Source organism: Sylvia atricapilla, chromosome 1 (assembly GCF_009819655.1).
Source record: "Sylvia atricapilla isolate bSylAtr1 chromosome 1, bSylAtr1.pri, whole genome shotgun sequence".
NCBI lineage: Eukaryota > Metazoa > Chordata > Aves > Passeriformes > Sylviidae > Sylvia > Sylvia atricapilla.
In genome coordinates, this window is record NC_089140.1 from 100,659,191 (window position 1) to 100,675,308 (window position 16,118).

The 16,118-nt window shown below is 38.3% G+C and overlaps 1 protein-coding gene across 2 annotated transcripts in view; it reads left to right on the top strand.

The window, feature by feature from the left end:
• PIEZO2 (piezo type mechanosensitive ion channel component 2) overlaps window positions 1–16,118 on the top strand; it is a 286,128-nt gene that overhangs the window by 161,563 nt on the left and 108,447 nt on the right. For both annotated transcript variants that reach the window (XM_066328884.1, XM_066328893.1), the window contains exons 6-7: window positions 6,888–7,098; window positions 9,738–9,951. In XM_066328884.1, the coding sequence (XP_066184981.1) occupies window positions 6,888–7,098; window positions 9,738–9,951 (425 nt within the window). The remainder of the gene's footprint in view (window positions 1–6,887; window positions 7,099–9,737; window positions 9,952–16,118) is intronic.

A 16,118-nucleotide genomic window follows, 5' to 3' on the forward strand; every position in this document is an offset into this window, starting at 1 on the left:
ATTTTTCTCATAGTTTGGGAGAAAGCCCCCACATCTTTCTTTAAAGATTGTTCTGCAAGACAGAGGACAAGTGACTGTGGATCCTCTTGTAGATTAGGCATCTCATTCTTCCCAGTAGTCTGAGGTTCTTCAGGGTGGTGCTGGAGAAGTGCCCAGGTCACTTTGGTTTGCAAATAACCACAGCAGCGTGTTTGGGCTGTTTATTCTCCTTCTTAGCGAGATGCATACTGGTACAGTAAGTATATATATTTCCTGGGCCAGGAATTACTCCATATGGGTGCTGTGCATACCTGCCCTAGCTCAGTTAACTGCATTGTGCCTTGTAGTCATAACCCAACTCTTCCTATTTCCTTTTCACTAAAAAATAAGTGTTTAATTGTCTCAGACCAAACCACTGAACTCTGCCTGTGAGTTCCCCTCTCTTTTGCTTTTGGCTTCTGTGCCTGACAACCTTCTGAAGTCAAGATGTGAAACTGTATTTCAATATTGGCCCAGTGACTTGTGTGCTGAAATCACTCAGTGTTTGCTCAGGTGTGATGGGTACTTTGGGAAGTGAAATAATCTCTGGTTCTCTCAGTACAATATCTATTGTATACAGGATTTAATGAGTTGCCTTCCTGTTATCCTGACTCAGAACTGTGCTTGTCTTTATTAATTTATTTTTTGTTTCCTTTCACTCGCTAACTGTTTCTATCTGTATGTGCTTCCGATAAATAGCTGATTTTTTTTTTTTTTTTTTTTGCAGTGAGTTACTCTTTCCCACAGGAGACTTTTCTGTGGAGGTGTCTGTATGGCATTTATTACTATAAAACACTGCAAACACACTGGAAGTTATCTCTGTTCTACATCTACCTTTCTGTGTAGACCTTTAAGCCAAGCTCTGGCACACTTCAGGTGTACCAGTGATAAAATTTTTCAGTAAAATCTATATGACTTATCGTTAATTTAGTATTTTATTTTCAATTATTCAGCAGAGTAATATAAATTATTCAAATAAACTGCTTAAATTCCAAGATTCATCTATCGCATTAATGTCACACCTTCCAAAATGTTGACTGCAGTCCCACACTTGATTAGTTCAGCTCATTTAGCAGGGTCTTCCCCTGAAGCGACACAGTTTCTTTCTTCTATCCCTGCCTGCAGCCCACAGTCCCTCTCCATGCTCACCCCCATGGGTGGGTAGCCCAGTGTTCCCCTCTGGCTCTCTGCAGACCCCACGTACCTCACACAGGATGACCTTAAAGAAGACACTCTTGCTAAGCTGCCGTATTTCTTTAGTAATCAAGTTCAATTGCATGTGGTAGTTGCTTATGTGGAAATGTTTGAATCTATTCTGTGGCAGGAAAAGCAAGGACATCCGCTTCTCACAAGCTAATGCCTTTCAGAACAAGAGTGGAGTTCTACGCTTTCTTGCAGAATTTAAAATTCAATAAATGATTGTGCTAACATGGTTTAGTATTGACCGCAGGTTAAAACTACAGTCATTTATATCACATTAAGGGCTTGCAGTTCCTTTGATGGTAAAAGAAGTAGTGGCTCAATTTCTTTTTCAGCTTTTGTGCTCACAGCTGGGTCTGTCTAAGGAATATTGTGTTGTTTTGATTATTTTTTCTATATGCACTTTTTATGTGCTGCTTCTAAAAGCAGATAAGTAATAAATTCTTCCTACTGCTGCAACTATCTTATATTTAAAAATGAAGGTTGAAGATCTTCTTTTATGGGGGGGAAGAGGGGTTTTAGAGCAAACTTCTTAGTAGGAGCTCAGTCAAGTTAAGATAGGTTGAATGCAGTAGCAGAGTGGCTATGGAGGCAACTAAGTGTGAGAGGAGAGTCTATTTCTGTTGTTCTGCTGACATGATTGAATCAAGTAGCTTTTTTCAGATCATTCCTATACCAAGCTGCTCATTACAAGGGCTTTTTGAAATGGGAAGTCCAGAAACTTGGGCCTAGTGGCTTTAACAGACTTAGTTGTCTAATAAATTGTATCTGTGTTACTCTATTACAAGTATGGAATAAAAATCTTTGATTAGAGGTAAAGAAGTAGTTCTAGGTAGTATTATCTTGAGAGAGTCACAATTTTAGAGAGGCAGTGTCAGCAGGATGGTGTGACTGTGAGTCCCAGGGCACACCAACTCTGGGGCAGCATGGAGACAATCCAGCCCACTGGAGGAAATCTGGTGTGGCTATCAGCAGCAGAGGTTAGTAGTCTGTGCTGAGGTCTGGAATGCTACGGCTAGAAAAGTGTAACATTTCCACTCTTCTCTGTTTGTTTTCTGGTATTGGCTGCGAGGACATGTCAAAATACTGAAAAGAGGCTATTTTTACAAAGTTTGTGAGCCAAGTGGAAGGAAGAAGCACCTGAACCCTCACAGGAACTTACATGAGTGAGCTTAGCAGTCCATGCTTGAGAGGTCCCAATAATTAATGCAATATATTCATGGGGATGGGGAGTTATGAGAGTTGCATCCCCTTAGTTATAATAATCCTGGGTAATTAAATTTTGTTGCTGTCAGTATTTGAATTTTTGAAGAGTTTCATTTGTGTCCCCTCTAGAGTTGAAAAATCAATAAATGAGAAAAATTGTGTTTACAGACACAATACTATTAAAAGTCAGTACAAAGCAAGGAGTGCTCTGAAGCAAAATGGGGTTTAGGTTAGAGTTAAGGCTTCCTGTTAGTAAATACATCTCTGGACTAGAGGATATCTCTGTGCAGTAGTGTTTATACTGTACCAGATGAAACATTTAAAAGTTGGATGTTGAAAAAGCAGCCCCCAAAGTAGCTAATGGACATTCTGGCCCTGGCCACAATAGTAGCTGCCATAGCTGCCACAGGAGCTGTACTGTTTCCTTGCCTGTTCTCTATCTCAGTTTGGCAGTTTAAAAAAGTGCTGTACAATAAATACTCCAGGGACTTCCACATGATTGCTAAAAAACCTAAACTGCATTTAGTTTGTTTATAAAAAATCCTGGGGCCCTGCTCTGCAGAGCAAGGGTCATGGAAACACATGTTTATGGCTTCACAAATGCTCTATACTCCTTGAATGGAGAAGTTTATTTGATTTAATCAGCATCCACAGGGATCCTGTAATTGCATAATAGGTAATTTATTATGGAAGTAAAAGTATTTTTCTAACTGTAGCCTATGTAGCATGGGTTTGTAGCTTTAGACTAATCCACGTAGTAAAAAAGAGCTTTGCAAAGCAGTCTGACTGGAGTAATGGTGTTCTGTGATGAGCACATGCTTGTATGGCTTTTTAATCATCAGAAAGTGTTAAAACAACAAGCACATTATCACCATGTTGAATGTGAAAACTGTTCACTGTTTGCCTGCCTTCTGCAATTTGAAGTGCTCAATGTGAGAAAATGGAAATCCAGCCCAGATGATCCAGTTAGAGAGCGGTGAATATGAGACTAGGGAATCCAAAGTTTGTCTTTTCGACATACCCTGGAACATGGCCTTTCATCTACTTCAGCAGAGGAACATGGCCTTTCGTCCTGGATATTGAATTAAAAACAGATATGTTCGGTTTTTTAAAAAAACAGAAAGTAAAATCAAGCCTAGAGTTGTTTTACTGTTATAGTCTTTGCTGATGTAACCATCAACTGTGTCATGAAACCAGGCAATTCTTGCACAGCCATATCACTGATAATTCTAGCTGTCCTGAAAAGCTGCAAACCAACATGCATCTGTTCTGAAAAGGGTTCTGGGGCTCCATAGTATGGTTGTTGTTGATGATCCCATTTGCCAGTTTGTCTTCAACTGAGGAGAGCAATTGAAGAACTCCAACTCCCAACAGACTTTTGCAGTTTTAGAGGGGAAAATAGGGAAAATCAGTTTGGTATTTCCTGAGGTTCAGAATGCTGAAGTTTTCTTTCCAACATCCAATGACCTCAGTAGCACCAGAAGTAGGTTGTTGTGCATTTCCTGTGAATGTTTGTGACATCTTAATTTTCCTGCTGAACTTGGAGTTCATATTTTCATATCTAAATAAAAGCTAAAAACCAAGGGACCTTAACTTCTTTGGAAACTCAATGACTTCGAAGATTTAGCTATGCTTTAAGTGTATAAGCCTCAGTCCATGGAAACTTTGGACCATCATCTCCTTCTCAGCTTCAGTTGTATCCTGGTCCAGTGAAATATCCTCTTCCCCAATGCTTCTCTCTGGGTGTGCTGTGTTACATGTGTCAGTACTAGTTAATTAATGCAGAGCTCTCAAGGCAAAATGCAGCCTAAAGGTTCTTTAGATCAATGAAGCAAGATTAAGTAGCTTGGTAAAGGTAAAAAATTATGATCCTAGTTCTGACATAAAATCCAAATATCTGTTTTGAGGAGATCATGGTGTGAATTTGGGCATTTAGCATCTGAGGTTAGGAAGGCAGGTAGGGATGAGAGACAGAAAATTGTATCAAGTCCCACCTTTCACTGGGATGTTTTATGTGGTTTCCTTACTTCTGTGTCCTCCTTTTTATTTTATTGTTTGAAGGTATTGTGTGTTTTTCTCCAATATATACTTAAAAATATTTTGATTATTTTAATTTTCCCTGGGAACATTTTTTGCTTGTTTGGAAAATATTTTATTTTCTTTTGTAACTCTTCAGACTCTTATTTCTTGTTCCTGCCTATGTATAATTCATAGCAGTCAGCAATTTTAAGCTGTAACAAATATATGAATCCTGTCTTCATGTTTAACATAGTATTCAAAGAGAGATGAATCCTGATGTCCTGCCATGTAGTAATTTATTTGTTTTGAATTGACTTCTATACACTTTTTAAGTGAGTCTGTGTTTTAATGTATTGTCATCGGCAACACGAAGGCAACAAGGTCTCCTTCACACAGATCCATGTTTAGTAATTGTGCCATTTCATAACCTTTAAATGTCCATCAGTGTCACTCATTCTCTTTGTTTAGATATGGACACTATTGAAGGTTTCACTGTTCACTGGTCATGTTAAGCTCAAGGCATAGAGCACTAGAACCAGTCCTGGAGAAGTAGGATTGGACCCAAAAGGACTAGATGAAGGGCACATTAATCTAGTATTTGTGACACTAGCAAAAATTATCATAACTTCTGCCCTTTGTTTAATTTTCTCACTCAAACAGCTCTGGTGGAAATTAGAGCAGAATGTATTGCCGTGCCTACTGTCAGCATTCTTTATGAATATTTGTGTCCTATCCTTGGGATAGGAGCTCAGGTATGAGCAGCAGTGATGAACAGACAGAATGAATGCCTCTTTGTGCTTCATGGCCTGAAATGGGATAACTGCATGTTTGGGCTGCCATCTCTCTATTTTTTTGCACAAGGAGCTAATAATTTGTATTTTGAGAGCTGTATAGGTGAATGGTGACAAAAATAAGAAGGCAATTAAAATTCTACTATACCCCATGTAAAACATGTATTGCTAGTGAAATAGCTCAATAAGTCAAAGAGAAATGTAGATTTCCCAGATCAGCCCTGCTGTATTTATTACATATTTCATTGTGTGTAAAATAGACACTTTTTAGAATAAGCAGGTTTGTTTGGGGGTTTGTTGGTTTGTTTGCTTGTTTTTTTTCCCCTGGGCATTCACATCAATGTTAATGCTCAGAAGCAAGAGGAAAAGATGACAATAAACTTAGAGGTGAAATGAAGGAGTGAAGGCTTCTTCAGGGAATTTTGTTCTTTTGGGAATTCACATAATGTAATGGTACAGAAGAATTTGGTTAAGTAGGCTGAGAGTTCATCTGTTCCTACTGGAATCTTATCTGTCAGTGTGGAATTTTTTCTGCCAAAGGTCATCAATAAAGATAAAACCGCTATTCTGATGAAAAATACCAATAATCTCTTTTACTTTCATACACAGTGATACAGTTTGGTCAGGACTAGTGTTAGCTAATATAGGTCTAAATTAGTGCCAAAAAAACTATTCTGTATTACACCAAATGAGAACCTGGCTCAAAACTCTTACTTTTTTTTTTTTTTTTTTTTTTTTTAATATTACCCTACATTTCAATGAATGACTAATTTTTCCATAAGTTGTATCTTTGTGAGGGCCTCTTGCTGATCCTGCAGATTCTCACTGTGGGTTGATGATTTAATCTGCAACACTCAATAGTTGTGTGTGTCTTCTGGTCTCCAAGATACAACAGTGACTTGATGATGAAGACCACTGCCAAATCCTAACAAACTGCTCAAGTATGATGGGCCATCCCACGTTTCCTTCTTTTCTTTTTTCCACTGTGTAGCTCTATGTCACTGGTCTCATTGCCCCTGCTAAATTGTTGTAGATCACTCAAGCTTTCACTATGTCTCTCTTGCTCACATTTTTACCTTTTCTTTCACCATCAGTTGATCTCTTCATTTCTCATTCTCTCCTCAAGCCTCTGCTTAGTCTGTTTTTTCTCTCCCAAATGGCCCTTTAGTCACCAATGAGATATCTGTTCATTCATTTCAATCCTTGTTGCCCTATTCCAGATCACTCCTACTTGCCACATTTAGGTTTTGCACTTAGAGGAAGGGTTAATGAAAGATGGGCTTGGAAAGTGAGATCCATTGAGCAATATCAGCCAAGGATTGCACTTATTGGAGCTTACAACTGAAGCCTTTGAGGCAAAGAGGAGTTTAAAGGATATTAGATAGCAAAGAGAAGACTTCAGCCTTTCCCACAGACCACTCTTAATATCCTTTTTTTTTTTTTTTTTGGGACAATTCTGAAGTGGGAGTCATCAATGTACATCTCTAGCTTTAGTACATCTTTCGTAGCTCTCACTACTTGGCATAGTCAAAGATTGTAAGACTTCATTGTTAAATAATATATGAGTGGGTTTTAATTTCAAATTACTTTGCATCTCCCTCTCTCTGTGTGTGTTTTTGCATTCTGGTTTTTTTTTCCTTCCTTCTCCTTTAGGCTGTAAGAGAAAAATTGGAGCCAGATGATGCTTTGATGTATGAAGAAGATCTGGATGATGATGACTGTGGAGAAGCAGAATTTGAGGAGACCATGAAATTAAAACTGCTGCGTAGAATTGCCTTCCTAGCATCCAAACTGAGGGAGTTTATTGGCAATATGATAATCACCACTGGAAAAGTTGTTGTTACAATTTTACTTGGTTCAGCAGGTTGGTGTATTTGAAAAATTTCCTCAGGAGCCCATTAGATTATGCATTTAACAAATGAGTTTTCAGCACTTTGGCACCTGCGGGAGTAACAATGGAAATTTTTAAGGGAAAAGAAATTGCTGATGATTTTATTAAATTAACTCTTTGGCAAGTATTGGAATATGCTGAGTTGCTTAATTTTTTTCTCCTGATATCGTGTGGCCTCGTCATTCCATTTATGATTTTCACAGTTGCTCTTATCACCAAATGGTGAATGGGTGGCATAAATGACTATATATATAGTGTGTGTATATATATACACACATATTTATTTATATTAAAGTGAATTCATATATTTGGTTTCACTGCTTCTGAGTGTAAAAAGGAACTGTGTGCACATAGCCTTTAAAAATATGCTATTTGTTTGACCATGTAGTATGTAAAAAGAGGGATAAGCAGACTTCTTGATGTTTCATTATTTAGTTGGTATTTAGAGTAGCTTTTTCGATGTTATATAGCCTACCTTTTTATACAACATTTGGTTAATACCACATAATTAGTTACAGCCAGAACAGAAGTGTACATAATGTGAGTTGTAACTACTGAATTCAAAATTGGATCATGGATTTGATTAGCATTTATCTGCCAACTCACATGTTAGAATGGAGTGATACATATAAACACTACAACTTAACATATAAGTTATCAGTATATAATATATATATAGTGTATATATATATACTGATATATATATATATTTATAATATTAATATATATATTATAGTGTATATATATAAAACAACATACAAAAAAAATTTATAATAATAAGTATTAAAGGTGTGGCCGTTACAGTAAGGCAGGTTCTTTCATTAAGGCAAGATTGCTAAACAGTCTTACATGTAGCCAAATGGAAAGTAAAAAATATAAAAAGAGAAAAAATATGTGGGCCACCATAGGGCCTGAAGAGAATTCTTCTCACATTCTTCTCACCAGGGAAGAGAGGTGTGATATAAAAAAACCCAAATAAACAAAATCAAAAAGCCTCATGGCACTCCGTGTAGGTGAACATCATCCATGTTCAAGGGGAAGCAGAGGGATTGTGCAGCAGTGGCAGGGGGCAGGTTCTTCTGAATGGTGGGGGCAGCTTGCCTGTGGGGTTCCAGCACAAGCCAAGAAATGGGAGGTGTTCAGAGTAGAGTTACAAAAAGTACTTGAGGTCTGAGAAGTACTCCAGAGAGAGACCTTGAGCTTTATAAGTCAAATACTTCCTTACTTACCATGCCAAAAAGATGAAGAGTGACTTGACTGCAGCCTGAAAGAACTGACAAAGATACAAAGTGCTTCCATTTTTTTAATCTCATCTAGGAGAATTGATCATAGTAGCCAACAGTTAAGTGGTAAACCTAGGCAATTTCAGACTAGAAATAAATTCTGTATTTTTCACAGCCAGAGTAACTGGCCATAATAAATAACTTATTTTAGGATATCATGGATTCTCATCTCCAGAAGTTTTTGAATAAATGCAAAGTGTCTCTTTATAAGAAGAAAGGAAATAGTTACAGGCTTGAGGCAGAAATTGCTGGGTGAAGTTTTACAGCACCACAGAAGAAAGCTTAAAATAGAATGTGAAAGATATGGTGGTGAAGCTCAGGCAAATGACTGTGGATGTGAGTCCTTCCAGTGCCTGGACTCAGCTCAGAGAGTGACCAACCCTGGGAATGCTGCTCCCAAAAGACACATCAAGCCAGCACCTCTTGAGCTATGGGCCGCCAGGAGTCTGCAGGTCTGTCCTGAGGGAGGTGGCTCCTAGACATGTACTAGTTAAAAAAATCAAAAATAAATTTACACAGGGACACCTGCTAGCTCTGGCACTGTTGCTTCAGAGAATCCACAGCTGCTGTGCTGGCTGCAAGTTCTTATGTAATTTTCTCATAGTTGCCACTCTTAGACATGAATGTCTTTGCTGATTTCTAACTTATTTTTGCAGGCTACCTGTGGAGCATCATGTTCCCTTCACCAGTTGGACATTTTCTCTAGTGGCATACTCAGCTACATGTGAAAAGGCAAAAACAATATATATGTGTGTGACAGCAGAGTCTTTTTCATATGTAAATTACATGTTTCTAGGAGTTAACAATTTTAAAAATCAATCATTTACTGATTATTCTGTAGATTATATGCAAATCTCTTTGATAAATGAATCAGGGTCTTTTTGTTTTGTTTTGATATGTCAAGGTATTTCAATATCTGTATGAGAAGGATTTTTGCTGTTCATCCATCATGCCACTTTAGCACCTTATACTCAAAATTCAAACACTGGTGGTCTCAGGCAGTATTAGCTGCTCTTGCAGCCACTTTCTGTTTTTCTCCATGCTCTATGAAATATCTTTACACAGAGAAAATTCCATCTCACAGGAAAGTCTGGAAAATGCTGTGTTCTAAGTGCTGAGATATGGCATAAGTGAATTGAACAAAGAAGAAAAAAAAAAGATCCTTCTCTTCTAGTCTCAAAGTTAATAGCAATCTTTAAAGCTAATTGTAATACTTAGCAAAAAACTAATTGGATTAAGTTTCTTAATACACATCTTGTCAAACTTAAGGTTTAACAAATGCTGGTATTTCCCACACTTCTCTAACACTCCATGTTTTTATTATTACAGGTATGATGGTGCCCTCTTTGACATCAGCTGTGTATTTCTTTGTGTTTTTGGGCCTGTGCACATGGTGGTCCTGTTGCCAAGCGTTTGATCCGCTGATATTCAGCTGTCTGTGTGTATTAATGGCCATATTCAGTGCGGGACACTTGATTGGACTTTATCTGTACCAGCTACAGTTCTTTCAGGAGGTTGTTCCACCAAAAGATTTCTATGCCAGGTGAGAGAAATTCCTTTCCTGTTTAATTGTGGGCACATGAATGCAATGTGCTGGCATCACACGTTGATGCAAATGATCTTCTACATAATGCTTTGACAAATTTTACACATAACTTCTTATTCAGTCATGAAAGAGTCAAATCATTTTACATGAAATGGTTTTGAAGGATGGAGTGGTGAAAATCCAGGCTGGGTAATTGCTGAGAGCTGGAGCAGGTTAGGAGAGGAAGGTGATTTTTGGTTTTTCTCAGAGTGCTCCTCGGATGTGAGTGTTAATGATTTGGCTAATGCAGGAAATAAAGGAAATAGATGGCAACATTGATACAAGGGCAAGTGTACACTTGGTTCTTTGCAGAGGAAGATAAATGCTCTGATGTCTAATATCATGGTGTCCTAACTGGAGCAAAATGCTTTTGTGGTGCCATTCTTGTGTGCAGAGGCTGAGGGCTGCTGGGGTCCTTCATGTACTGTGCATCTTAGGTGGCTGATGTAAAAATTCTCTCTGGTCACACAGAATCACATAGAACATGCTGATGTCCGTACCAACAGCTACTTCACTCAAGTATAAAAGCAGCATTTCTAGTTATTTCTGCAGTAAATATTGACTGGCTGTGATTTACTGACCCTTTAATTTTCTACATACTGTAATCTAAAATAAGAAGTAAATTATTTATTTTACTCATTACTATTCTTTTCTGCTGGCTTATGAGGGCAAATTGGGTTTTATGGTATGTATTCTTAATGCTGTAGTAATCCTTACATCAAACTAAATGTGAGCATTAACTTTATTTCTAGTAAACCTATTGTTCCTTTTAACTATTACAAGCTGAAGGTGAAAGGAAATTAGAGGTACCGTGGAGAATCAATTATTTATCTCTCAATGCACTATTAAAGGCAGTAAAATTGAGCTGTCTAGCTACAGAAGCTGTTACTTTACTACTTATTTGGACGTTTTATTTAATACAGATTACTAGATGTGTGTTTTGAGATGTTGGAATTGGTGACTTGTGGAATCTCATTGGGAGGGCATAACATTACTTGAAAAATCAGAAAAACCTTCTCAGTTTAGGTTCTTTTGTGCCACCTAGAGGTCGAGGTAGGAGAATGGATGATTTTTAATGCCAAGAAGCTGAAATGCTCTCAACTTTCCTAGACCTTTATACTACTTCCTCCATATATTAAGAAAATAAAAAGAAAATGGCTTCCAATTTCTCAACCACTGGGCTTGGAGATATTTTACAGTTTTTAGCAACAGACAGCAATAACATGTTTTCAAGGAGAAGAAATATGTGCTTCATACAATTTAGCTGTAATATGTGAAACTTTCTTCATATGCGTAATTTTTTCTCTTTAGTATTTTTTCCTATTAATTTTAAATTAATTTTTTTCCATTAATTTAATTTCAAGACAATTTTCTGTATTTAGTAATTTATTTTATTGTAAGTAATGTGATTCTTTGTTTTATGACCAAATTTTGTTCAGTAAGAATATGGCACTTTAACTTTGTCATTATTTTTTTAAATTAAAAAATCAAGTTGCCTCTGCCTTGGTGTAGAAAAGAAAAGCACCTTCAGAGCTTGAGTTAAAAGAAGTCCCAGCACTGGACTTCAGAGTATGTACTGACATTTTTGTAACCAGAAAAAAATGATGTTACATTCCTGCAGACTTTCAACTGATGCTTTTGAGTACTCTGCCTTTTACACATGAAATCATGTGAGGGACTGATGTTCCAAATTATGTGGAAAATTATGTTTGAATATACACAACAACGTATACGCTATGTACACACAGTGGCAGCAGAAGGAGCAGTATTCCTTGTTTCTTTATTTCCAGGTCTTTTTATTGTGGATCTACTTTGATCTCCTTTCAGGGAGATGTCTTTGAAGAGCATCAAGACAGGTGTTATCTGAGCTTGGAAGTGAAAATCTTAGTGTGAGAAAAGGCCACTGATGATTTTTTAATGATCCAGTTGAGCTGATACATAAGCAGTGGCTAGAGGAGGAAAAATGAGAGATGTATATTGGAATGCTGCAGAAATAATATTTTAGCGTTTTTCATCCTAGAAGAAAATCAATACCCAGCTATTTTATGTACAATCTTGGTTTGAAGGTGTGCTAAATATGCAGGGTTCCCATTAGTACTAGTACATGGCTTTCATGTGCAAATTATATGTCAAGAAAAGAATTTGATTCCCCAAATTCTTGTTTCGAGAAGGACATTGAGGTGCTGAAGCATGCCCAGAGAAAGGCAACAAAGCTGGTGAAAGGTCTGGAGCTGAAGTCTCATGAGGAATATCTGAGGAAACTAGAACTGTTCTGGAGAGGATGCAGGGAGAAGCCTGGAGAAGAGAAGGCTCATAGGTGACCTTGTTGCTTGCTAAGAGAAGGTTGTAGCAAGGTGGGGGTTGGTCTCTTCTCCTGAGTAACAAGCATCAGGACAAGAGAAAGTAACCTCAAGTGGCACCAGGGGAGGTTTAGATTGGATATTAGGAAAACTTTCTGCATCAGAAGAATTGTCTGCCATTGGAAGAGTCTGCTCAGGAAATGGGTTGAGTCATCATCCCTGGAGATGCTTAGAAGATCTGTAAACATGGCACTTAGGGTCATGATTTAGTGATGGATTTGGCAGTGTTGGTTAAATGATTGGACTCAATGATATTAGAGGTCTTTTCCAACCTAAATTATTCTGTGATTCCATATAAATGAAGGACTTCCATTTCTTTGTGAAGTTTTGAGGGCCCATTCCCCAGAATAAGCTCTCCTAAATTTCAAGGACAGATGTGAAAACTGCTCCTGTTGGGCTGCTGGTGGGCATTTTTTCTCTTGGCAGAATGTAAGTCTGGTGTTTTAAAAAGCTCCTTTCTGGGTTTGAGCTCTCAAGTTTACAAGAAATGTACAAGTGGTTTCTCAGATCAATAAAAAATGTGTTTTCTCTGAATAGTAATGCATTCAGCTTGTCAGAGTATTGATTAACTTCAGACTAAATAAAGTTAAACTATACCAAAACAAACCAGAAAATTCTCAAGTTTACCGTATTATTCAGCTAAGATTTGCATCATTCTTGAGCTGTTCCTTCCTTTCAAGAACTCTTCCACTCAAAATTCACAATTTGTGATTGTAATAAGTGACTGAACACTGTCACCAGAGAAAAGCAGTTTTCTGGGGGAGTGTTGGATAATCTGACATCTGGTGAATTAACATGTTTTTCCCTGAAACCTTATGGAATTGTGCAAACAAAGTACTTCCCTGTTAAAAATAGGATATTGTGGTAATAATATACCCCAAAGTACTTGCCAGAGTGACATTACTGAACGTGGAGGTATTGGTGTCCTGTAAGGTTTCCCATCTGCTGCTGTTGCTGTGTATCTGTGAGGTGCAGGTAGAAGTGGCATAAACACAAGCACGCTGAAATGCCATGGAGTGAGCACTGGGATCTGCAGATTGAAAAATGTACAGTGTACTGAAAAGTCTGAACATACCTGGTATGCCAGGGGTAGGCATGCTGCCAGCAAATCAATATTGCAAATTGATGCAATACTGCAAATACTGCTATATGCAAACATTGCAAAGTTGGGAAAAAAAAAAAAAGAAGAATGCGTTCAAAGCAAAATTCAGAAAGTGTCGTGTTTCTGCCATAAACTTCTTTTCACCCAAGTTAATAAAGACAAGTCAATGAGCTAAAATGACTTTAGAAATTAGGTACACAGTGTCACAGCCTGAAAAAATACACAGTAATATGTTCACCATTTTTCAGATTGCTGCCTCCTTTCTTCCTGATATCGTTTATTTTGGCAAAATACTGTAATTGGAGAAATGATAAGGCCTTGCCAACATGAAGAAATAGGATCAGTGCAGTGGTATGAGGTTTGTCCTGAGTCAGTAGAATTATTCCTGTCCAAAACTGTGCTTATAAGCATATTAATTTAAAGATCCAGCAGTCCAATATAAATTAAAAGCTATGTACTTTCCTATAATTTAGGTCTGTCTTGCTTGTAGTTTTCAGGCAAATAATGTTCAAAATAGTTTAAATACAACTGGTTTCATCTATGGAAGGCACCTCCCTTACAGAATGAGGCAAACCAAGGCATCCAGGCAGTGTCACCCACTTCACATCCACTTCTTTCACACCTTCTTAAGTGAATAGGAATTTGGAATGACACAACTGATTGCTTTGCTGCAGTATAAATAGGGAAGTCTAGTCTAAGGAGTTTTGTTCAAGAGGAAATTTTCATCTGAAAGATGATGATAAATCTCTTTAAGTGGGACTTGTTAAATAGGTTTTACAGTAACTAATAATAAGCCTGCTTAAATTAGTCTTTTACTTTTGGAGAAAAGATATCTGCTACAGATGGTAGATTTAGGACATTCAGTTTGTTTCCAGTTTAATTTGAGAAGAGTCCAGTGCAAAATCCTTCATTTGGACTTCCCTGGGAGCTTTGATACAGATTTGGATTTTGTAGCCCAAATATTCTGTTCAACCACAGTTATAAATGCTTAAGCACTGTCTCAAAAGTGTTCCTGGAGTTGTCAGATCAGGGTGAGACATCCAGCTGTAATATTTTTTTCTAAGTTAGATGCTAAACTTGTGAATAAAATCCCATTAGGAGAGCAGATATTGCCAAAATAGCAAAATATAGCTGATTGATTACCTCTACAGGGCAAGGCACTGATCTCCTGCTCTGCTCCTGCTTTTGTAGTGCCACCAGAGCCAAGAGCTGGGCAACAGGTTTCACCTGAGCTGCAGCCACTGCTAATCCTTGCTGCAGAAACCATCTTTGGCACCTGTCTCAAAGGTGACTCAAAGGTACCTCTGAGAGGCAGAATTTTCTTAACCTTGTAGGAAACTCTGAGGTTTTTGGGGTTACCTTTTGACTTGGTCACAAGCCAGTGTTTGAAAAGATGGAGTATTTAAAGCTCATTTATGTATCCTGTGCTGAGCTGCCCTTTGGCTGCAGTAGCTTTCATGTCTTCTGCCTGGTATTTTTAGGTGCTTCTCACCATGGTACTGCAGTACCACTGCCAGGGCAGAGGCCAGATCCTTGGATACTTGCCATGTAGACACACTGCACTGCTCTTGTCTGTTTCCATCATCCTCCATCAGCAAAAGCACACTTTGCAGTTGCAGAGTGTGCTCCAAAACATACCAGACCAGCCACCACGTTGGTTACAATGACCAGATTTGGTTAGAAAGCCACAGCTTCTCTCAGAGGAAGAGACATTAGGTATTTGACCTTATTCTTACAGAAATTTGCAGAAGAGTTTCATAGTAGCTCTATAATGTACCAAATTGTAGGATGTTTAATTTTACTTAGAATGTTTTAGCCTATAGGCTTTCTCAGAACTTCAGCTCCTTTACATTTGTTAAAAATATTTTGCACAGGAAGTGAATGATTCTGTTAACTGCTTAGAAATGCAAGTTCACTCTCCTCTCGACAAAATACAATAATCATCCTTGCTGTTGTCATCTCTTTCTAAACTATAAGGTGGCCTTATTTGGGCACCCTTTATCATGAAAGGTTGGCTGAGGAAAAAGCAAGAGAGGAAACAGTAAGTAGCAATTTGCCTGGAGAGCAGTCTTTTCCAGTTCCATTCCCATGGCACAGCTGTCAGCACTCACCATGACCACGTCCCTGCATCGAGTGCCAAATCTACCCTTGGAATAAGCAGGCACAACTTAATCCATGTTACTGACATTGCACCCCAGGTGATTTACAGCCCTCTGTCTTCCACTGGACTTGAAAGGGGCGTAAACTGAGACATGTGCTAAGACCTTTTAAAAACAATTTCTGCACGTGGGTCGGACTGGTTTCCCAGCTGTGTTCTGCTACAGTGGTGAGCCTGCCACTGGTGAGACCCCTGGCAGCCTGGTGGGGCTGGCCCTGGTCACAACAGGTTCCCATTAGTGGGGAGAGGGCAGCCTTAGCACTCGCAACAGTGACCACACTGCATGTAAAAATTGAGTGTAAGCCGCAAACATAAAAATCAGTCATTGTCATGTGACATAATGTTGGTGAACTGCCTCTTCCTCAATGTCTCCTGAGTTCAGGTGGCTGTGTGTTGCACAGGGGCACCTCTTCCTTGGATGCGTTGAACTGCTGAGGTGACAGGGCCAGAGGAAAGTGACAAAGATTTTTTAAAGCTGTTGATATACTGAGATAAACTTCCTGCT